The 10,585-nt window shown below is 42.2% G+C and overlaps 1 protein-coding gene across 1 annotated transcript; it reads left to right on the top strand.

Annotated features, from left to right (window-relative positions):
• Positions 1 to 1,906: 1,906 nt before the first annotated feature.
• LOC121525532 (folylpolyglutamate synthase, mitochondrial-like) lies at positions 1,907 to 10,585 on the top strand. The gene is made up of 14 exons (XM_041811573.1): positions 1,907 to 2,015; positions 2,169 to 2,222; positions 2,576 to 2,640; positions 2,798 to 2,912; positions 4,123 to 4,200; positions 4,315 to 4,376; positions 4,463 to 4,565; positions 4,858 to 4,935; positions 5,135 to 5,282; positions 6,629 to 6,712; positions 6,798 to 6,948; positions 7,217 to 7,292; positions 9,683 to 9,749; positions 9,915 to 10,585. Exons 1-14 carry the CDS (start codon positions 1,971 to 1,973, stop codon positions 10,244 to 10,246), a joined length of 1,458 nt encoding a protein of 485 aa, XP_041667507.1. The 5' UTR covers positions 1,907 to 1,970; the 3' UTR covers positions 10,247 to 10,585.

The raw sequence follows: 10,585 nt of genomic DNA, 5'->3' as shown, positions 1-10,585 counted from the left end.
CCCACAGGCCATAGTATGGACACCCTTATATATTTACTGATACTCAGAGTAATAGGAAAATATTTGTAACATTAGTAGAAATTCATTAAACACTGTTAGAGTTTGGTCCATATTGTACTATCACACTGGGGTCTGATGTTTATAGAGCTAATGTAAATGAACAGACGCTCTTTTCTCTCTTACACTGTCAGCATAACATCAGATTTATTGTAGTTCAACAGTAATTAAAAAAACTATCTCCAAATCACGTCTTTACTCTAACAATACGCACAAAGTTTATGCAGTGTGGGCTCCTGTCTCTCTCTCTCCCTGTACACTGCTGTCTGTCCGTGTCATAGCAGACCTGTATGCTACATTCAGATGCCTATTGTCTTGTTAACTAAACAGCAGCAGCTACAGTATTAGTGGAGAAAAAAAGCATCGTTTTATACATTAATCTTTAATCAGAAGTTAACGCAGACTAAGAGCTCTGTCCTCTCACTGACAGCCACTCACTGCGACCGTCAGTGCGGAAATGGAAAGGACGAGGCAAACTGAGGAGTAAGCTAGAACACGTTTTTACCTTCGTCTAGCCAACGTGCCTTAAAATAAAACTTTGGATTATAGCAGCGCTCCTCTCCAACATAATGACACCTGTACTGCGTGTACAGGTGGATTTTGGTTTGCACATTATACACTTTTTTTTCATAAAATGAGTCATTAAACTACATAGAATGGAAATCTGCCAAAGGCAATACTTTAAATTTACTGGTCCATTTCATTCTAAGCCCCATCTAAAGTCATGAGCTTGGCTAGTGCCCAAAAGAGTACGATGGATGAATGTTTTTATCTACATCATTATTTACATCATTTCATTTTTTATTTTACATTAGAGTAGTCAGTCAGTGACTGAAAAAGAAACAGTGCTGAAGCCAGAGGTATATCCTTTCCTGTAATCCAGAAAAATCAGCAATAAAGTGGAAAAGGTTTTAATTTATTACAAGGTTTGATTTTCTGACATTTTAAAGTCTTTTTGAATCCCAGCAGAGAGTTAGACACTTTCGGTTCGTCATTAAGTCATTTGCAAAAACTCACCCCTTAAAACTGAAACATCTTTATTTTACGTTTGATTTTTACACTTTTCGATGAATCTTCTCCCAAGCCATAGTTCCCTGTCAGACTGACTAAGATAACACTCCTGGATTTTACAATATTTTGCTGCATTCATTTTAACCCTCTACCTTTACAAGCCTTCCAGGGCCGGCTGCTAAGAAGCATCCCCACAGCATGATGCTGCCACCACCATGCTTCACAGTGGGGATGATGTGTCTGTGGTGATGTCAGTGTTTGGCAACTTGTCTGATGGTCAAAAAGCTCCATTTTGGTCTCATCAGAGCAAAAAAAACTTTCTTCAGCTTGACCATAGACTCTCCCACATGCGTTCTGGTGAACTGTAGTCCAGATTGAATCTCAGCTGCTGAAGATTGGAACTCCTTCAGAGTATTCATAGGTGTCTTGGTGGCCTCTCTCACTAGTCTCCTTCTTGCACACTCACTCAGTTTGTGAGGACGGCCTGATCTAGGCAGATTTACACATGTGCCACTTATCTGAGCTTTGTAGCAGAGTGGCTAGACAGCAGCCTCTCCTCAGGGCGAAACACATGAAAGCCCACTTGGATTGAAAGCCATTGGTTTTGGACCAATCACTGATCCTCGGGGTATTCCACGGATGACCATTTTAAGTCCTAACACAGTTTCGTGAATTTTTCCACACACATCACTCTAACACTTTTCCAGCCAAGACTAACAATCCCTTGTTTTCCATTAATCTCTAATTTGAATGGTCTGTGATCTCTGGTGTGTGGTTGAGTATCCTTCAGGTGATGCTGTGGTTGTAAAAATTTATTTTTGCCTGTCCTGCAGGATTATTTCCACATTCTGAGCACACTCCCACGCCATACAGAACCTCCCAAACAGGAAGAACGTGACCAGATGTTCCAAATCATGGAGAGCTTCATGAAACGAGTCGGCCTCTCAGTGAGTGAATGGTTCCCACTGTAAACATGACAAGACATGTTTGTCACAGCAGTGAATGCTCCAAAGATAACATGCCATGTCTTTAATATCTTTTCTGTGATGGGGTTGTTAGAGCTCATTTGTCTTGGCTTGTTTGTGGTTTTTGTGGTAAAGGTGGAGGAACTGGATCGTCTCAATGTCATCCATGTGACGGGGACAAAGGGGAAGGTAAGCTGACTACAGACACAAACTGCTCTAACAGTTGTAGTTTTACTTCTGAATTGAGAACAAATAGACTTTAACTTAACAGCCACTCTATCAGGATACTGCATGTCGGTATCTTAGGTTAACAAGCAGTGACAGCATGGCTGTTTGGTATCAAAGCAAATACTTAAAGCCTGCCAACCTTGGGCTGTTTGGACCAATCAGAACAGCTTGTTTATTGGGTAAAAGAAGATATGAACAAAGTATGGTGTTAAACAGATCATTAATGCAAAATGTAAACTGGGCCAAAGGGCTATTGCCACTGATGTTAAACCACCTGGTTCCCCCTTTGCTGAAGAGCTCTGTTTTTCTTTCAGGGCTCCACGTGTGCATACACTGAACAGATTCTGAGAAACTACGGCTTCCGCACAGGATTTTACAGGTAACAGTGATGTAAAGAGTGCAGCTTTAAACACCATAACTTCTCCATCATGGGCCATTAGAAACTGAACAAACTAGAGGTCTTTTTGAGACGTATGCCAGGACACAGCATTATAAGCATATAGAAGAGTGATGGTTTCTTTCTTTCTTGACTCCAGTTCTCCACATCTGGTGGATATCAGAGAGAGGATCCGAATCAATGGGCAGCTGATTGATAAAGATGTTTTTGATAAAAACTTCAGGCTGGTTTATAGGCGGCTTCATGAAACCAAGGTAAGACTGAACAAACAGAAGGTCAAAAAAATGCTGTCATACCTAAATTCACTGACAAAGACAGGGCCACCCAAGAAAGAGGTTTCTGATAGTATATCGTTTCTTAATGATGAGAGAAAGTTTAAATATGAAAAGATGAGTTTTAGGGTTGAGATGTTGAAGAATAAAGTGAAAAAGTTAGCAGTCAGGGGAAAAGGGATGTAAGGATTAGGGTAGGGGTTGATAGAGTAAAGGATGAAGGGATGAGGGTATGGCTCAATGGATTAAGGGACATAAGGATGAGGGCAGGGGTCAAAGACTGAATTTAGGGATGTAAAGATTAGATCAGGGTAGGGGTAAAGGAAAGGGAGTGTAAGGATTAATGTAGGGGTAAGGAGATGGGGAGATATTAGGATTAGGGTAGGGGTCAAAGGATGAATCTAGGATTGTAAGGATGAGGGTAGGGGTCAGGAATGGGTGAAGGGATGAGGAGATGAGGTTAGAGGTTGATAAATTAATGTATAGAAGGATCAGAGAAGTGGCAAAGAGATAAAACGGTGTAAGGATGATGTAGGGGTTACAGGGTAAAGTTGGGGTCAAAAGATGTAGGGATGCAAGGGAGAGGGTAGGGTCAAGACATGCAACAAAAGGATGTATGGAGGATAGTAGGAGTCAAAGCATGAACTCAGAGGTGTAAGGATTAGGGAAAGGGTAAAAGAATGGGATGTAAAGATGAGGGTAGAGGCTTAAGGTATGAAAGGATCAGAGTAGTGGCAAAGTGATAGATGACACGATGTTAGGATGATATAGGGGTCAAAAGGTAAATACAGGGATGTAAGGATGAGGACAAGGGTCAAGGGATATAAGCATAAGAGTTGCGATCAAAGGATGTAGGTATGGAAGGGTGAGGGTAAGATCAAGAAATGAAGCAATGAAGGGATGTAAGAAGGATAGTAGGAGTCAAAGGAGTCAAACTTAGGGATGTAAGGATGAGGGTAGGGTCTAAGGATGTAGGGATCCAATGAGACATGTACTCCCAAATATAACTTGATTGTGATTCTGGTGTATACATTGAATGTTCCCTACTACAGCCCTTCTTTTCTGGCAGTTAGAGTGATTCAATTCCTACTTAAAATAAAAAAAAATGAATACTGTAAGACTGAGTGGTTAAACTCAGATGAAAGGAACATTACAAAATAATCGATTCTGATATATCTTTATCTTTTCGCAGGAAGCCCATGATGGAGCGATGCCAACTTACTTCGTTTTTTTCACCCTTGTGGTCTTCCGTGTGTTTCTAGAAGAGAAGGTAGGAAGCTGTCCCTGTCCCGTCTCTTCAATAAAGGCTTAAAACACCAAAATCAACATTAAAAACCAATTATAATGGACTTTTCTCAATTTGACAACTCTAACCCCTGTCCAGGTGGATGTTGCTGTTGTTGAAGTTGGTATTGGGGGGCAGTATGACTGTACCAATATTATAAGGTTAGACCCATGCACATGTGTAGCTGCTATTTGAAAATGTGTGAAAATGTATTATACCAAATTATAAAACTTTTGTGGTTGTGCAGGAGGCCGTGGGTGTGTGGTATTACCTCTCTGGGTATAGACCACATTAAGATTCTTGGAGACACCATCGAAAAGATCGCCTGGCATAAAGGAGGGATCTTCAAGGTGGGCTCAGGACTCGTCAAAAGCGGGTCTTTGTGAAAATGGAGGTGCTGATGTGTTTTTTAAACCTTGCTTATACATTTATTTTGTAGTAGTAGTAGCTTTAGTTTTTTTTGTCATGCAGGCTAAAACAAGGTTAAAATACCATTTAGTGTTTTAAAATCCATGATAGGAGAGAGCACAAGCTGTTAGGGAGGGTGAATCTGAAGCTCTTCTGCCTTCCAGGAGAAAAACCTCAGTTTTTGAAAATATCCATGTGGACTAGGCCTTCATCATGTGTGTTCTGTGTTTTTAGATGGGGGTTCCTGCCTTCACAGTTAAACAACCAGACACTGCTCTGGCTGTGCTAAAGGAACGTGCCGAAGAGATCAACGTAAGTAGACAACACCAGTTTTGTTTATGAAAAATCTCTTAATGCTGGCTACAAACCTTTAGGAGATGTGATTTTGGTCTGTTGACTGTCATTCTAAAGATTAGTGAAAAAAAAGGACATGCATGTATGCCATGCCACGTATGCCAGATTACCAGTCCAGCTCTGGTTTGGAGTAATCCTGTTTCACCTGTTGTCCTAGTGTCCTCTGTGGGTGTGTCCAGATCTGGAGGACTACCAGACGGACTGTGGACCCCTTCGTCTGAGCCTCGCAGGGGAGCACCAGTGCTCCAATGCCTCCTTGGCCCTCCAGTTGAGCCATGCTTGGCTCCAGAGAAGATCTTTAGCAGGTGGGAGTGAAACTATGATGAACAGTTGTGCTGTATTGTTGCAGAGGCAGCTTAGGGAATATTTGTTTTTGTTTTGTTTTTTTTGTTTGTTTTTTTTTAAGATTTTCCTTCTTGGTTGACTTACTGAACTTTCAAGGTAATCAGCTGTCATTAGCTTTATCAGAAAGACTTTCCAGTGGTGACTTAAAACGCATGCATCTTTTTGCCTGTGTCAGTGACAGCCAAGGTTTTTGTTTTAGGGTTGTCTCTTCATTTGTCTGCACAGTTCTCTGGCCATATATTGCCCTGTTGTCTGCATAAGGTCCTCCTTATTGAGCTCTCCATCCAGTACCAAACCATGTTCATAATGTACTCATCCATAGTGGAAGCAATAAAATCATGGAATTAAGTCAAAATGAACGGCTGATCAACCCAAAATAATCGACTTCTAATGTACTATTCCATGGAAACCCGTAGTTCTCTCATGATCTTGTTCCCTGTTATCTCAATCTACCCAGCGCTCCAGAAACTCTTCCAATGTGAGAGGGTACTCACTTTCAGTTTGGTAAAAAGAGGCAAAAACTGCACACGATTGATGACAAGAGGTTAAAAAAAAATAGTGGCAAAAATGGGCGGCAAAAAAGTGGTTCAAGTGGGTAAAAGGGGCAGAAATGGGCAGAAAATTTGTTAAAACTGCATGGAAAAAAGTGTCAGAAATGGGGCAAAAGAGGCAAAATGGGTGCAGAATGGCAGAAATGAGTAGAAAAGTTGGTGAAATGGCATTAAAAAGTTAGCAAAAATGGGTTAAAAGTGGCAAAAATATGTTGAAAGCGGCAAAAATGGGTGGGAAAGTTGTTGCATTGTTGCAGAATTTTATTGTAGCAGACATGGGATGAATGTAGCAAAAATGTTTGTAAAACAAAAAAAAATTGTCAAAAAAATTTGAAAATGGGTTTCAAATGGAAAAGATGGGTTTACAAGGGCAAAAATGAATGCAAAAAACAGCGAAATGCAGTTCAAATTAGGAAAAAAAAGAGCTGAGAAGGCAATGAAAAGGGTAAATAGTGGCAAAAATGAGTCAACGGAGGCAACAATAGGAGAAGAGTGGCAAAAATGGGTCCAAAGTTTCAGAAATGGGTGGCAAAAAAGTGGTTAAAATGAGATAAAAAAGAGAGAGAGAGAAACACCTACACAGCCAGAATTATTAGCAGCACACTGGTGCTGGAACATTACGGCCTCATTTCCACTTTGTTATACCTATAGAGGCCACTCATCCTGAAGTCCATTCATTCTTATGGGACACAGCCATTACTGTTCTGATAGGACATCATACTGCTCAGTTATCACAGACTTTCATCTCTTCACAGGCCAAAACGTTCCCAACACACCCTTAAAAAACACGGGCACACCTCAGGCAAACCCCTTCAGACCCAGCCCCTCCATGGTGAAAGGTGAGTGATGGTGACATTTAAAGCAGATCGTGGGATTTCTGCATTTAGACGAGTGATCAGACATGATTACTCTGTTTGGCCTCAGGGCTGGAGGAAACGGTGTGGCCTGGAAGGACCCAGGTACTGAAGCACGGAGATATCACCTACTTTCTGGATGGCGCTCACACTGTACGCAGTATACAGGCCTGTGTACGCTGGTTTACAGAGAGCTCAGCTCAGCATGAAGAGAACACAAGGTGAACAACACTTCTTAAAAACATAATGCTGCAGGTGAGCTGTGCTACCAGCTTCTACATGCCAAGGAAGTCCATAACACAGGTTCTGCTGTTGCATCTGCTAATATTGCTAATATAGTTATTTTATTGCTGGTACTGTTCATTTTTGAGTGAGATGAACTGACACCAGTCATAGTTAGTGTTTTGTTACAGAAGCTAATTTAGTCTTACAGGGAGGTAGAGGGGGCCCACTTAATCCAGACTAAAACAGACTTTTTCCTTGTTTTAGTGGACCTGTCACCAGAGTTCTGCTGTTCAATCTGTCAGGAGGGAGAGACTCAGCTGCCATGCTCAAACTACTGGTGGTGAGTAAAACATCTTCAACCAATACTGAGAGTTTCACCATGGATATTAAACACAAAGACGTATTAGGAGATGTTGATGTAGCTGTACTTTTCAGCCCACATCCTTCACTTTAACTCTTTTAACAGTTTTGATATAAACAGGTCCTTGCTCCAGTTATGGTAGTTTAGACGTGGCCCCTTCCAGAATGACAAGTCTCTTGGCTTCTTGGCTAATTTCTTAGTGTTTTATATAACATTTCTATTTTGGGTGGGACGTCCAGCAGGCATTGGGGTGGTTTGCAGAGTGCAAAGTGGCTCAGATAAGAGTCAGCTTCTCCAAGTTTGAGTTGGTTCTCTGTTGGAAATGACGGATTGTTCTTTTCAGGTGTAGAGTGAGGAACCTCAAGTAAAGGAGTTCCAAGTTTCTCAGTCTTGTTCAGGAGTAAGGGTGAATGAACTGAAGTATCAGCAGTATTGCTGACGTATTAAACTGTCATGGAGAAAAGAGCTAAGCTGCAGCGCAAACTGTAATTTATCAGTTAGTCTTCATTTCTCTATGGGAGCATGTGCCAGCTAAGAACTTTGCCGACCCCAAGTCCTGATCTAACCCACTCAATTCCCAAAGTTTCAGGTCCACAGGTGCTTCACAGGAGATTTTTTGGGGGTTACCAAATGAGTTTTCAGGATTCCTTTAGTATTTAATGGGACATTTATTTCTGCAGTAAATATTACAGCCAAATGTGGGAGCTCCACCCAATAACATTCACGTTTCCACCATAATGAAACACAAAACAAGGATCTACCAGTCACCAGATGGCAAAAGAAGTCACAGTCATGGATGCTTGGCTAGTGATAAAAAACACTAATAGTTCCAGATAACCACTGAAGGCCTAAAGGGCTGAGCTTGCAATAAAAGCCTAGTACAATGGAGGTAAAGTGGCCTCATCCAGGCACATAAAACAGAGAGCAGTTCTTGGCTCAACTAACCAGAAAAGGATGGCCCACAAGGCAGATTTGATGGGTGGTACCAACAACTTTGTGTTACCACCCATCAAATCTGCCTTTCTGCTCTCGTATCCACCAGCTGCCCCTTCCCATTCCCTCTCTTCTGGGCATGTCAGCATCAGGCATACTGTCTTGCCAACAATACCCAGAAATGTGCTGAAGAGAAGTTGTCACAAACTTGGTGCCTTGGGCCATCTGTCAGCGTCCAGGCCTCACAAGAGTATAGTAAGACCAAGAGGGCCGAAAGACTGACTTTCATCCGCATGCTCAGATACCATGAGCGCCACACCACCTTGATGAGGGAACCCATCGGCCCTAGTGCAAGTCCAAGTCTACGGATGACCTTAACTTTACAGTCAGTGGATCGATGGATTACACTGCCAAGTTAGGCAAACTGCTCCACAACTTTCATGCTCTCACCACTCACAGACACAGATTCGAAAGCAGCATCCTAGGCATCCCAAAATACCTAGGGGCGAAACAAATAGGTATTTGTTTCGCCCCAGGAGACGTTTAACCTCCTCACTCTACAAGAGGACATCCACAGTCTCCTCAAGGATCACAGCATATCAGCAAAGTCCAGATCTAGACATCCCCAAATGACATTCCACAGTTCTCTGTCCCTGTTACCCACCCCATTATCCAGTCCACACAGGTACTGAAGAGTATAGGTGCTCAGACGCACCTCTGCCTCACCCCAGAGTCAACTGGGAAGAAGTCAGAGATGGAGCCTCCACACTTTACAGCACTCTCTGGACCAGAATATAGGGCAGACTTCACCTGGATGAGTGAATGTGGGAGCTCCAGAATCCTACAGAGGGCATCCCTGCCTCTGTGTAAAGCCCAACTGTTCAGGCTGCTGGTGTTGGAGCAGCAGATCACAGATCCTGTTCAGAAGCATCAGTGAAAGGCACAGAGAGAAGTGTAATACCCCTGTAGTTGTTACACTCTCCAGATCGGAACAACAATGCCCCTCTTTCAGTCAAAAGAGATGATGCCTGTCTTCCATATGGAGCAAATGAGACCATGCAACCACACAAGGGTCCCCTCGACGTTCTGTGGATTACAGCATACAGGAGTATTGTGCTGAAAAGTAAAATGTGTGCTCCCAACAAAAGATAGATAAAAGCACTCAAATCCACCATAATTTTATCTAGAAAACTATCAGCTGTTGAACCGCCAGGTGTGGAGTCTTTTATATGACTGGTTCTCAATCTTTGCAAAAAACAGACAGAGTCCAGAGTTTCATCATTCACAGTTTGGGTAGATGTCAAAAGCAACAAGAACATTGCTTATCCAAATATTTAAAAGAAAATAGTAAATACTGAAGACAAATAATGTCAATTCTAAAACACTAATCTGACTATTTCAGCTAACTTCTGTCTTTTTTTTCTTAAACCCTTCAGCCGTGTCGTTTCAACCTTGCAGTGTTCTGTCCAAACATCCCTGATGCCAGCACCTTTTGTCAAGCAGGTGGAATGTTTTTTTTCTACTGTTGGCAACTTAAAATGATCCTTACCTGAAGTTAAAGGGACTTTACATCACCTGGATAGACTGCAAGCCTGTTAACTGAAAACCATATGCACTTAAATAGCTTGAAAGAGTAGTTCTGATCCAATGTCTCCCCATGTCTCTCAGATCTCTGGAATGTAAATAACACTGTTGAGGACATGATGGCTTTCTGTTTGGAGCATGAAAAGAACTGGAGACTGTTCAACAATCTCCAGGATATTAATGGTACCCACCAGCACACTCTGGTCTTCCCCTGCATCCGCAGCGCCCTCTGGTGGATCACCCAGGGCAGAGACTCAGCGCTGACAGACTCAGCAGACACAGTCCTGGTTACACCTAGCACCGAGGCCAAAGCTGCTCCGCTCTGTGATGCTGCACAGATCCACATCCTCGTCACAGGGAGCCTCTTTTTGGTGGGGGGAACTCTTAAAAACCTCCACTCAGAATCCTACAAGTGAGAAGAGAGTTTCATTGAGTCTGAGTGCAGTTTAAATATGGGAGTTAGTTACAAATGATTAATGCAATTAATGTTCCAAATTCTGGAACTCTCTGGGGCACGGATGATGACGGGGGGAGAGGTTGTTTAACTGCTTATGAAACGGCCATTTTGGTTGCTAAAGCCTGGGAGGATCATAAGGATGGTTTATTTTTCAGTCTTATTTTCAGAGATCTACTCAATGGAAGCATCTTTGGGCTGGGCGTATCTTCAGTGCATGACACAATAATCAAATCAAATCAAAGAAACATTCATACAAATCCACAAGAAATCACAGTAATATGTTTTGTTTTTCCTGCAA

This window comes from Cheilinus undulatus, linkage group 17 (assembly GCF_018320785.1).
Source record: "Cheilinus undulatus linkage group 17, ASM1832078v1, whole genome shotgun sequence".
Lineage (NCBI taxonomy): Eukaryota > Metazoa > Chordata > Actinopteri > Labriformes > Labridae > Cheilinus > Cheilinus undulatus.
This window is presented reverse-complemented; position numbering and strand designations above follow the sequence as displayed.